This window comes from Desmodus rotundus, chromosome 11 (assembly GCF_022682495.2).
Source record: "Desmodus rotundus isolate HL8 chromosome 11, HLdesRot8A.1, whole genome shotgun sequence".
NCBI lineage: Eukaryota > Metazoa > Chordata > Mammalia > Chiroptera > Phyllostomidae > Desmodus > Desmodus rotundus.
In genome coordinates, this window is record NC_071397.1 from 18,367,651 (window position 1) to 18,380,539 (window position 12,889).

Here is a 12,889-nt window from a genome sequence, read left to right on the forward strand (position 1 = left end):
CAAAGCACACTGTGCTGCCTCCTACACCCCACTGACTTCTAACCCGCCAGCATAAGTAACCCAGGCAGGTTCTGGAAGCTTTTTACTAGGACTACGTCAGCCTGTTCCTGCACAGTCGCTTTTCTGTGTCAGTGCTGTACACTCGATTTGTGTCAAAAGTTCACAAAGAAACAACCATGAAATAAAACTGCTTTTGTTTGCTGTAAAACCTCCAAATGAAGAATAATTACTGTCTGTTAATATTGGTTAATTTCCCCTAACATGAGGAGCGATTAGGGAGAGATTTTAAAAGTATGTATCTTTAGGGAAAAATAGCTCACTTTTTAACGTTTAACATTTATCACACTTCCTTTTCTGCTTATGTTGCGGAAAGCTCAAAGCTAACTTCGCTGCTCAGGGAGAGCAGCTGTATCAATTCTGTGTGGTGAAGGGAAGTAAGGAATTGGGGGCAGAGACGTTCCTGGCATTGACAGTGGGGCGGGGTGTTCTGTTAGGCACATACAGTCCCATCACAACACCCGTACTCATAAGGTTAGCATTAACCACCCTGAGCTCTGTTAGCTTCGTCTGTGAAAGGACGGTAAGTAATCTGCCCTGGTCTGTGTCCCTGGTGGGTGGTAGAGCTTGAATTTAAACTTCGCTTTTTCCTTGAAGAAACTGCATTTTCTTTGCTTCATGTTGTCTCACAGTGGGCACAATAGTTTCTTCCTCCCTCCCATGTCCTTAGTTTTCTATTTCATGAAATGACTTACATATTCGTACTCTTGAAAAGACTTCTTTGAATCTCTTTTAGAAAAAGTTGGGAGACAGATATGGTTTGTCCAGAAAGTATCCAGCCACATAGTATGAAAAATAGAGACATTTATTGAAGAAGATACAAGAAACATTGTACATGGGAAGATGATGCCTCCATCCCTGTCAAAGTAGGCACTGTGGGACCTCACACAGTTCTGCTCACCATCAGCTGCCCTATTGTATTTTCCTGAATCTCATTGATGGTCTGTCTGAAATCTCTTCCAAAGGTGATTTTAGTTTTGGGAAAAGTTAGAAGTCACAGGACACCAAATCTGGAGTGTAGAGGGGCTGAGTCACCTGGGTGATTTGATGTTTTGCCAAAAAACTCTGCATGAGACATGATGCATAAGCAGGTGTGTTATTGTGATGAAGCTGCCAGTCACCAGCTGCCCATAGCTGCGGCCTTCAAAATTATCAAGTAGTTTCTGCAGAGGAATGTTAAGCTTAACACAAAATTTGATGCAGATTCGTTATTCTACTTGCTCAGTCTTTTTGAATGTGATGGCCACACAGTACACATGCTCACTCAACGGCATCTACTGCCCCCACTGACTAGTACAGTGAAGTCGTCATTGTTCACACATGTGCATTCCAGTCCACTCTCCTTGGCTGCCAGATTACATCAATGTTGCACAAACCTTTTCTGTTACATTAACAATGGTTGGACTTTTTCTGGACAGACATCATATATATATCTCACTGAATGGCAGTTAGCATGGAAGGGCAGCAGTTGAGGAGGAGAAGCATTCAGTAGGGTCTTAGAGAATCGAATTCCAAGTCTTGATAGGCTCTAGGAAAACTCTGAATACACCAGATTTTTCAGATATGCCCTTGGAAACAGTGCCTAGTGAGCAATGACTTTTTACTGCACAGTCACTAAAAATACTTGGAAGATTTCATTTAAAGCCAGGAAGGAAAATTTTAGTTTGAGAAGTTTTCAGATGTTGACAAAATTTGCGAAAAATTTGTCTTCCGAACAACATTTTAATACTGAAAATACTTTTCTTGAGGTCAGCTGTATCAATTTCTATTCAAGTAAATCACATGCAGCAATTTTTTTACTTTTTAAAAATGAGTTGGCCTACAGATGGATATGATCTGTATTAGAGAATTTTAAAGAATCCACAAAAACTATTAGAGCTAATAAATGAATTCAGCAAGGTTACAGTATATAGGTTCAGAGACTTAGGGCCAAGATGGAGGTGTAGGTAGATACACTTTGCATCCTGGCACAACCAAAAGAAGGACAACAACAAATTTAAAAACAAAAAACAACCAGAACTGCCAGAAAATGGAACTGTATGGAAGTCCGACAACCAAGGAGTTAAAGAAGAAACATTCATCCAGACTGGTAGGAGGGGCAGAGACGGGCAGCCAGGGTGGAGAGGACGCGCAGGACGGCTGTGGCCAGATGGGGCGGTCCTACATTTGTATGTGGATAAACTAGGAGAAACAACTGGGGAGCGAGACAGACCATGCAACCTAGGGTTCCAGCACAGGGAGATAAAGCATCAAAACCTCTGACTGTAAAAACTTGTGGGGGTTGCGGCGGTGGGAGAAACTGTGAGAGTCACAGGAGAGTTGGTTGGAGAGACCCACAGGGTCCAGCAACGGACAAGAGCGCCGCCCCCCCCCCCCCCCCCCCCCGCCCCAGGAATCAGAACCAGAAGGACCCAATGTGCTTATGGATAGCAGGGGAAGTGACTGAAAGCTGGCCAAGAGCTGAGCAAGCAGCATTGTTCCCTCTCTGATTCCTCCCTCACATACAGCACCACAACATAGTGACCTGGGTTGTCCCACCTGGGGAATACCTAAGGCTCCACCCCTTACAATGTAACAGGTGCACTGAGAAAAAGAAATATGGCCCAAATGAAAAAACACATCTAAGCTCCAAAAATAGAACTAAGTGATGAAGAGATAGCCAACCTATCAGATGAAGGGTTCAAAACATTAATAATCAGGATGCTCACAGAAATGGTTGAGTATGGTTGCAAATAGAGTAAAACATGAAGGCTGTGCAAAGTGAAATAAAGGAAAATAAACAGAGAACCATCAGTGAAGGGAAGGAAACCAGGACTCAAATCAACGGTTTGGAACAGAAGGAAGAAAGAAACTTCAACCAGAACAGAATGGAGAAACAAGAATTCAAAAAAAAATGAGAGGCTTAGGAACCTCCAGGACAACTTTAAACATTCCAACATCCGAATCATAAGGGTGCCAGAAAGATAAGAGGAAGAGCAAGAAATCGAAAACTTAGTTGAAAACATAAGGAGAATTTTCCTGATCTGGAAAAGGAAATAGACTTCCAGGACGTCCAGGAAGCTTAGAGTGTCCCAAAGAGGTTGGGCCCAAGGAAGCACACACTAAGGCACATCATAATTAAATTAGCCAAGATTAAAGATAAGCAGAGAATCTTAAAAGTAGCAAGAGAAAAGGAGACAATTACCTACAAAGGAGTTTTCATAAGACTGTCAGCTGATTTCTCAAAAGAAACCTTACAGGCAAGAAGGAGCTGGAAAGAAGTATTCAAAGTCATGAAAGGCAAGGACCTACATCTAAGATTACTCTACCCAGCAAAGCTATGTTTTGGAATGGAAGGGCAGATAAAGTGCTTCCTGGATATGGTCAAGTTAAAAGACTTCATCATTACCAAGACCTTATTATATGAAATGTTAAAGGGATTTATCTAAGAAAAAGAAGGTAAAAATCTGAACAGTAAAATGATAAACTCATAACTATCAACAACTGAACCTAAACAAAACAAAAACACACTAAGCAAGCAAGTGTAACAGGAAGAGAATCACAGAAATGGAGATCACATAGAGGGTTATCAGCGAGGGTGGGGGGAGAATGGGGGAAAAGGTACAGGGAATAAGAAGCATAAATGGTAGGTACAAAATAGACAGGGGGAGGTTAAGAATAGTATAGGAAGTGGAGAAGCCAAGGAACTTAAATGTACTATCCATGGACATGAACCAAGTGGGGCAGGGATGCTGGTGGGACAGGGGGCGCAGGGTGGAGGAGAATAAAGGGGAGAAAAAAATGAGAGAACTCATAATCAATAAAATTTTTTTAAGATTACAGTATATGAGATTAATATACAAAAATCAGTTGTATTTCTATATACTACCTTTGAACAATCAAGCAATTAAATAAAAAATTTAATTTACGAAGCCCCAAAAATAATAAAATACTTAGGAATAAATTGAATAGAAATGTATAATAGATACACTGCAAACTACAAAACATTGTAGAAGTTAGAGAAGACCTTAATAAATGGAAAGACACATTTTGTTTACAGGTTGGAGGACTTTTTATTATTGAGATAACAGTACTTCCCAAGTTGATCTACAGAATCAACTCAACCCTATTAAAATCCTATTGGGCTTTTTCGCAGGAATTCATGAGTTGATCTTAAAATTCGTATTGAAATATCACAGATCCAGAATTGCCAATGCAATCTTAAGGAAGAACAACAAAGTTGGAGGATTCACACTTTCAAATTTTAAAACTTAACTACAAAGCTACAATAATCAAGACTGTGTGGTTCTGGCATAAGGGCAGATGCACAGATCAGTGGAATAGAATTGGAAATTTAGACATAAACCCTTGCATTTATGGTGAACTAATTTAAATAAGAGTACTAAATAAAACAATTCAGTGAGGAAAACCTTCTTTTTAAATGCTATTGGGGCGACTGAATATCCATCTGCATATAGAAGAATGAATTACACTCCTACTTAACACTACATACAAAAAATAAATCTACCTGGAACAAAGACCAAGATGTAAGAGCTAAAGCTCTCAGGAGAAAACAGGGGTAAGTCTTTATGATATTGAATTAGGCCTTGGTTTCTTATATAAAACACTAAAAGCCCAGAAAAATGGATAAATTGGACGTTAGGAAAATTTAAGACTTCTGTGCATGAGAGGACACTATGAGGAAAGTGAAAAGACAGCCTACAGGTGGGAGAACATATTTGAGAATCGTATCTCATAAGGGCACAATCACAGTCAAATACCACTTTACACGCACTGGGTGACTGCAGTCACAGCGATGAATGAAAACAGACGTTGGTGAGGACGTAGAGAAACCGAAGCCCTGAAACACTGTTGGTGGGAACATACGATGACACATTCCCACATTTGAGGGAGCAGAGCTTCCTCAGAACGTTGAGCACAGTGACCTCAGGACCCAGCGTTTTCACTCCTAGTTAAATATGCACCCGAGAGGACTGGAAACGCGTCTACGCAAAAGCTTACTCACACGTGTTCTAGTAGCAATGTTAATAATACCCAAAAGGTGAAAACAACCCAGATTTTTGTCAGTCGATGAGCTGATGAACAGGATGTGGTACGGCATTTCCACGTAATGGACTGTTACTCAGCCATGGAAAGTAATGAGGTACCGACACATGCCACAACACTGATGAACCTTGAAAACATGCTAAGGAAAGGAAGCCAGGCAGAAAAGGGCACATATGTCCGATTCCATCTGTATGACACGTCCAATGTAAGCAAATCCTTAGAGACAGAATTTAGACTAGTGGTTGGCAGCAGCTGGGGAGGGGTGGAGGGGCTGTATAAAGAGTGACTTCTGAGAGGCACGAAGTTTATTTTCGGATGATGAAAATTTTCTGGAATTTGGTAGTGGTGCTGTTTGCACAGTCTTAGGCATGTACTAAAAACCATTGAATTGTACACATTAAAAGGTGAATTTTATACTGTGTGACATAGAGCCCAGTGAGTAAAAGAAAAGGATGGGCCTCAGGCAAATGTGAAGCCTGCTGCTGCTGCTGGAGAACTGGCCTTGTTTATTCTCACCAGGAAAACGGTAACGTGGCCTTACGAGTAATGCTTTGCAGTCATTTTGTTTCAGTTACATGTGATGACCAGGCAGGCACGCATAGCCAGGGCCTCCGAAACGTTCAGGCGATGTGGAGTGGGAGTAAAGGTTGGGGGGGTACAAAGCTCCGTGGGAATGAACACGTGGGGAGTTTGGAGGGTCAGGGAAGCCTCGGCTTTACTCTGGGAGCACGCTGCTTTGTCTGTACTTTGCGTGTCTGTCTCCATGAGATTCCAGGTCCTTGGCAATAAAAGAAACTAATATCTTCAAAAAAAACCATGTTAACCTAAATATATCTAAACATCTTTACTCTGTTTAATTGAAAATTTTTTCTTAAAAAAATAGTGTTTTTTAAAGGAGAAGAAGTATACGTAACGGACTGGCATAGTACCCAAAACCTAATTGTCAGTCACTAAATGGTTGTTTTCAATAAGCATTTAATTCTGACAGTTTGCTAATGGAAGGAGAGCCGGTGGATAGCCCTGGGTTCCCTGGCAGAGTGAAGTAGAACATGTGGGTCTGACTTTGTGACTGCTACCCCAGGGGATGGTGACCTTAATTTTGGTGGGCTTGAACTCAGTGAGCCACGTGGCTCCTGCTCAGAAGGCCTCCTGCCAGGCCGCTTACCCGTAATGTATTAGTGCGTGCTGCTTAAGAGGAGTAAATCTATTTGGAAACTGTTACACATTTAATGCTCTTCTGCGAGGCCTTGGAGTTTCTATAAAACGTGTACTGTTTCAAAAACAAATAAAAATTTTTAGAAAAATATCTGGAACAAAGGCACCATAAGGAAATATGTTAGCTGAGATTTCTTAAATAATAATTTCATTTCTAGAAAGCAGAAATCAGTGTGTGCTTAAGCAGTTCCCCCTATATCCATCCATCAATATTGTCTTCCCCAAATATCACTGCCATAAATTGTGTAGAGTTTATGTTTTAATGGCTTTAATAGTGTACTGCCGTTTGTTTTCTTGGGCTACCTTCATTTGTTTTATTTTTTTACTTTCTTAATGATTTTGGCCACCAAAATGGAAAAAAAAATCCAAGTGGATTAAAAAGTGTTGTTTTTTTTAAATAGTAGAGAACAGATGTAAATTCTTTAAAGTAGCCACTCACCCAGTCCCTGAAATAGAACCCTAAAAATACAGTTGACCTGCATTCTGACTTCCAAAAGTGCCACTTTGGTCGCTGCTCTCATGAGCTGGAAAACCCCACCCGTTAGTGTGCTCAGCAGACAGGCTCCGACACTTCCTGCAGGGCTTGTCAGTCTTTGTTTTAACCCCACTTGGTGGGAGAGGAGGTGGCCGTGACGGTGAGAAGAGAGAATCATGTCTTTTTGTGGGAGGAGGGTGAGGTTATGCCAGTAACATTGCATAGACATTTAATTGGCCAGAAATTAAAACCAAAGGGTAAAATAGCTGTTAATAGAAGAGTGTTTAAAAACATTCAGGTGTGTGTAGATGGTGAGATTTTATGCAATTTTAGGAAAAATACTGGTATGTACAGGTGAGACAAAAATCTGTGAAGGGTGGAAAGCAAAGTGTCAGGTGTATATAGGATGCTACCTTTCATGTGAAGAGGAGGAGAACGAGACTATATATTCATGCCTGCTTCTCTTTACACCAAAAAAACTCTTGGGTGAGTGCAGATGTAACTAACAAAAATGGGGTTTCCCGTGAGAAGTGTCTCGGTGGTGGGAAACCAGATAAATGGGGGACAAAGATGGGAGGAAAACTTATTACTGAATACTTTGTTTTGTATATATATTAGATGTATTACCTACCTAATCACAAAGTTGACTTAGAGATTGCAGAAGATGTGATTAAAAATGCAGATTCCTTTCCTGGCCCACGTGGCTCAGTTGGTTGGAGTGTCGTCTCGCAGACCAAAGGGACATGGGCACATACCCAGGTTGCAGGTCTGCTCCCCGGTTGGGGCGCATACGAGAAGCAGCCAGTCGGTGTTTCTTTCACATTGATGTTTCTCTCTGTCTCTGTCTCCCTTTTTCTCTCCCTCTCTTTCTCTCCTGCCCTCCCATTTTCTTTAAAAGCAATGAAAAGAAATGTCCTCGGGTGAAGATAAAAAATAAAAATAAAAATGCAGATTCCCTAGTGAGTCCTGGCTTTGCCACTCACCAGTTGTGAGGCCTTGTTCAAGTTCCCTCTCTCTGCTTTAGTTTTCTTGTCCATAAAGTTAATTCTTGTGAAGCACCTACAACAATGTGTCAAGTAGTAAGCTGCTGATACCGTTATTAGTAGGAATATTAAAGATCAGTAATTCTCATATTATACCTCAAGTGTCTGATTTTTTTCACACTTGTAAAAGTGTTAGAAACACCTATTACTTTTCTCTTGTCCGTATGATGTCATGTTGTCACTGAAGTGGCTGCTAAATATATGTGCAGTTTGGGTGTTCTGGTTTCTCTGGGCCTCTGAAATAGACAGAATTGGGTTCACATCCCCACTCCAACAGCTCTCAGCACTGTGTTCTGTTTCAGGTTCTCTAAGAGGTGCAAAGATACTTGTATTGAATCGACCGGGTTGCTTCGTTTGGCGAGGGAGGGGGACACTGTACTGAAGTCTCCGTTGAAGACGCTGTATTCTGAAAGACTAGGAAGGGAGAGCATGCATTCATTCATTTATTGATTCATTTTTTAATTTATGTCTCTGGTCTAAACCTGCATTCAGGCAGATTCCATTTTATGTTAGCTGGATCTAGACCAATCTGGAGAACCATTTTGGAATGGGCTGGTAGAATTCTGCATTTGTTCTGAAACTATCCTAAGCAAGAACGGATGAGCACTGAACCCTTGCTTTTATTTTAGAATCAGTTAAAATGATTCTCTGGACTGTGAATGCCTAGTCCATACTATACCTGAGGTTTGGGCTGTATGGGAGGTGGGCATCTGTAGTCAAAGCTGTTCCTTTGCTTTCTCTTCCTTGTCCCTCCCATCAGTCACCAGTTATGGACAGTATATGGTTAGTTAACAGCTGGCCAGTGCCAGTGGCTCACCATCTGTAGGGCCTGTTCTTCGAGAAGTTTTTTGTAGTGGGGATGACTTCTGTGATTAATAGTATCTTTTAGCAATCTTTTAGAAGACCCTAACTCAAGTACCTGCACTTGTAAGGTACCTGACTGCTTGGGAACAGAGGCTGTCTCAAGGAAATAAGGCACAAAGCCAGCTTTGTAAACGTGACTGGAAAATATGTGTGCCCTACTTGCCATGGTAGATTTGATTATATTCGTTCTAGGGGAGATTGAGATATAGTGGTGAAGCAACTCAGCTGAGCAAATCCAGCTGGTTAGTGAGGGACAGCCCAGGGTTTGAGCGCAAGCATCTGGCATCTCACCTCTGAGAAGCAACATGCTTTTTTCAGAGTGGCACTTTTTATATGTGGGTCCCTGGTGTGTGATTATGATGTTCTAATTCTTCGTTTCAAATAGTTTAAAATTATGGGGAAGCGTTGTCTCAGAAAGGCTATTATTTTATATATGTTAATTTTTGAGTTTTGAAAGGTTACCAAAATGATTCTTGTTGTAACACCTGTACATTCACCTTTTTCCTACTATCTGAAAACAGTAGAAACCAAGAGGTTTTGTAGTCAGACGCTTTTTACTGAAGAGGATGTTATATTTGTATGTTAACGTGTAGGAGTGGGAACTATGCATTTAATCTAACATGACGTTATTATTGAGTTACATACATCCACAAATGTGTTGGCATCTTTGGAGTACTTTTACTCAAGCGCTATTTGCTTTTAGTTAACTGTGGTCTATGCCCGTTACCTTCCAGGCAATATTTAAAGGTAATTTTAAAATGTGTATTGTATTCTTAAAATGACATAAACCAACAGAAATTCCCCTGTCCCGTGCAGTGGTTAAGAAGGTAGGACGGATTCCGAGAGTCCCAGAGAATAGAGTGCCCCCAGCTGCCTCAGGGCAGTGAAGCAGGAGGCCGCAGTTTTGACTTTCATCCAGGTTTGAACTGTGGCTTTGCCACTTTCTAATGGACCTCACACAAAGCCTCACATTCCTAATCCCGTTATCCTAGTGCTGGATTGTTGCTAATTAAGAGCGGTGTGTGTGAGGAGCCCTGCTCAGCACCTCCTGCCAGAGGTAGCAGGTAGCTGTCTCCCCGGCTGCAGTCTGTGTTTCAGGCAGGAGGCTCATTCCGCACCCTCGGCAGCAAGGCCTGTAAAACTGCTTTTTAACATGCCTTTGATGAGGCCCAGTGAGTAAAGGAGAACTTTCCTCCTTGTTTGAAGCAAAGGAGAACTTCTTCCTCCTTGTACTAGTGGATGTCTTTAGTGTGTCGAAATAGGTGTGAAAATGAGGAATGTATAAAATGACAGTTCTACCAGTGAGTTTTAAAATACCGTTGGGAAACTAGCCAAATGAGTACTACCTCCCAATAAAATTGGCTATGGGTTACATGAAGACTTAAAACTGAAAATGAAGCCCTCTGTTTTGAAATCTTTACTTTTACAATGACTTTTAAAGATATTACTTATTACCCTTATCTGCTTATGCTTATACTGCTTATACTTACTACCCTTATACTGATTGCTTTTGGAAGCAGTTGTTACTTCTTTTGTGTAAAAACTTGGCCTAGAGAAAGTAGACTTGGTAGCTCCAGCTTTCCACCTGGTTACATTTCCCTTGGAGAACGTTATTAAAATCGTAATTACTTATTAGCAGGGATTTTTATTTTTCAGAAATAATACATTCTAAAGAGTTTCATTTGTTTGCTTTAATTGTCAAAACTATTTTTCAGTTTTCTAAAATTGGAGGAGATGCAGAATTTGCGCATGTCATAGTATAGTTAAAATATATTTTTAAGCAAATGGGCTTTAAGTATGTAAATACAGTGTTCATGCAATCAGGCTTACATTTTCCAATGTTTGGAAACCAGCTCTGTTAGTACCCGTGATTCTGGCTTGTACATTGGAAGGAGAATAGAGGGTTAAGGGCGATTGTTAGTACCCGTGATTCTGGCTTGTGCGTTGGAGGGAGAAGAGAGGGTTAAGGGCAATTAGAGTGTTGGGATAATGCCCGATTCCTGTGTTCTGTGCGCTGACACACACAGATCCTCCAAATCGGGATGTTACTATGGTGATACTAGCAAAAACTTGAGTTTTCAATGGGTATAGAGCTTAGCACACTGCCTGTTGGAGTAACGGACAAATCGGTCATCTTCTCTGTGCCAGTGCTGACATCACTCAGGATGCTGAGGTTTCTGGTGATGCAGAATTGCCACCCAGATAATCATGTCTGGGGAGGGCATCTGTCTCCTTTCACGGTCCTCCTAATAGGCGTAGGTTACACTGAAGAGGCAATAGAATCTGCTGAAGAGAGTGCCATTCAGGGGGTTAATAGAAATAAGGGCAGCATCACTGTAGCTACATTTACTGAGTCAGGCTTGTGATCCAGGCATCACGTGAGGTACGTTACTGCATTTTCCCTAATGCATTTAAATGGCAGTTATTTCCATAGAGCTCCTGGCACGTGCTCTGTGAGTTTGTGATCTAAGTAGAGCACTTGGGCTCTGGGTTGAGGTGCCCACTACTTTCAAACAGGAATGGTCTCTGGGAGCAGAGCTCTGTGCTCTGTGTCATTAAAGGCGTTACTGTTTTTTTATGGTAACAGTAAATTTTTCACGCTGTGAAGTCTAGGAGCACATATACTGCTTCTATCCTGGTCCTGGGAGCCATACTCTTTCAGTGACTACTAGTGAGTTATTTTCCCATATCAAATGAACACGGTAATTTGAATGAGGGTGCCTTACAGTGATGCCACTACTCTTTTTCTTTTAAAATTAATATCTGGGAGGTGAAGATTATGTTGCTTTTAATGGGAGTAGGGGTGGGATGGTGGTGAGAGTTTTCCCCTGGGAAGTGATATACAGGCTTTATTAAGAATTGCACTTTAGAGTACCTGTTATGGGGAGGGGGAGTAGGACGAATCTCAGGAATTTTCCTTATACCTTTTTCTTCTGTTCATTCCTAGTCTTTATAACCTGGCTTCACTGGAACTGAGAGAGAATCTTCTTACATATCTTCCTGAGTGAGTCTCTGGGGAAAATAAGAGGGGATTTTGTACTGAATGAATTTCTTCTAGGATTAAAAAAAAGTACTACAATATTTTGTCAAAAAGAGATTCTGTGTCTCAGGGAAAGTTTGGGAGATGCCAGCCTTCTCTTAATGGTTCTTCCTATGCAGTATTAGTAACGTCCAAATGAATCTTATTTTTGGAAACTAGTTTTAAGTGAGGAATACACATTGCTTAGCATTTCTAAGTATTCTCTAAGACCACTTTTTTTTTTTTAAAACAGCTCTCTTACTCAGCTACGGAGACTAGAAGAACTTGATTTAGGAAACAATGAAATATATAATTTGGTAAGTCCATATTGAAGAATGATTTGAATTTAACTTTTTCCTTAGGTTATGAACACAAAATACCTGGAGGGAAGTCAGTAGGGATGCTTACAAACCAGTATTTCCATACGTGTAGCTTGTCATCATTAAAGAATGTGCTCCAGTTCACATGGATTAAGAGTTGTGGCTCGGGGTGTGGAGGGTCGGGAGCAGAGATGATGAGCATAAGTGGAAATGACTGGCATTCTCCAAGGCTGTTGGTGCTTTTAGGAAGGGGGCTCGGTATTGGAGAAATTCTAAGAAACATCCTCTATTATACCCAATAATTAACTGTTGAAATAGGATTCTTTCTTTCTTAATGGAAGACTACAAGTTGGATTTCTGTTACCATAACATTATTATTTTTGGTTGGTTTGTTGTAGCCAGAATCAATCGGAGCTCTCTTACATCTGAAGGATCTCTGGTTGGATGGAAATCAGCTGTCAGAATTACCTCAGGTACGTAGTGATTTCCCGTTCTCTCTCCCCAAACATAAAACAATAGACATCATCACCCTCATGTGTCTGTCTCCTGCTTCTACATGAGATTTTCTATAAAGTGGATCTTGTCACCCATAAACTTCGGTTGAAAAAGCACATTTGCAAAAATATATTGAGCATCCATCATGCTGAGTGGCCATAGAAAAACCGAAAGCCTCAACTCACTATTTCTAAAGGTAGTAAATATGTTCTTTAGTTTGTGAAGTCTTAACCTTGCTACCCATGTGGTTTACTTCAAGACCAGCAAATTTATAAGTTACCCGGACCCCAATTCTTTTTTTAAGTGTATTTTATTGATTATGCTATGAAAGTTGTCCCAATTTTTCCCCCTTTGC

At 40.8% G+C, this 12,889-nt stretch overlaps 1 protein-coding gene across 3 annotated transcripts in view; it reads left to right on the top strand.

The window, feature by feature from the left end:
• The window catches only part of LRRC1 (leucine rich repeat containing 1), a 136,654-nt gene that overhangs the window by 92,237 nt on the left and 31,528 nt on the right, over window positions 1–12,889 (top strand). For all 3 annotated transcript variants that reach the window (XM_045193013.2, XM_024558049.4, XM_024558050.4), the window contains 3 exons: window positions 11,648–11,704; window positions 11,973–12,036; window positions 12,438–12,512. In XM_045193013.2, coding sequence (XP_045048948.1) covers window positions 11,648–11,704; window positions 11,973–12,036; window positions 12,438–12,512 — 196 coding nt within the window. The remainder of the gene's footprint in view (window positions 1–11,647; window positions 11,705–11,972; window positions 12,037–12,437; window positions 12,513–12,889) is intronic.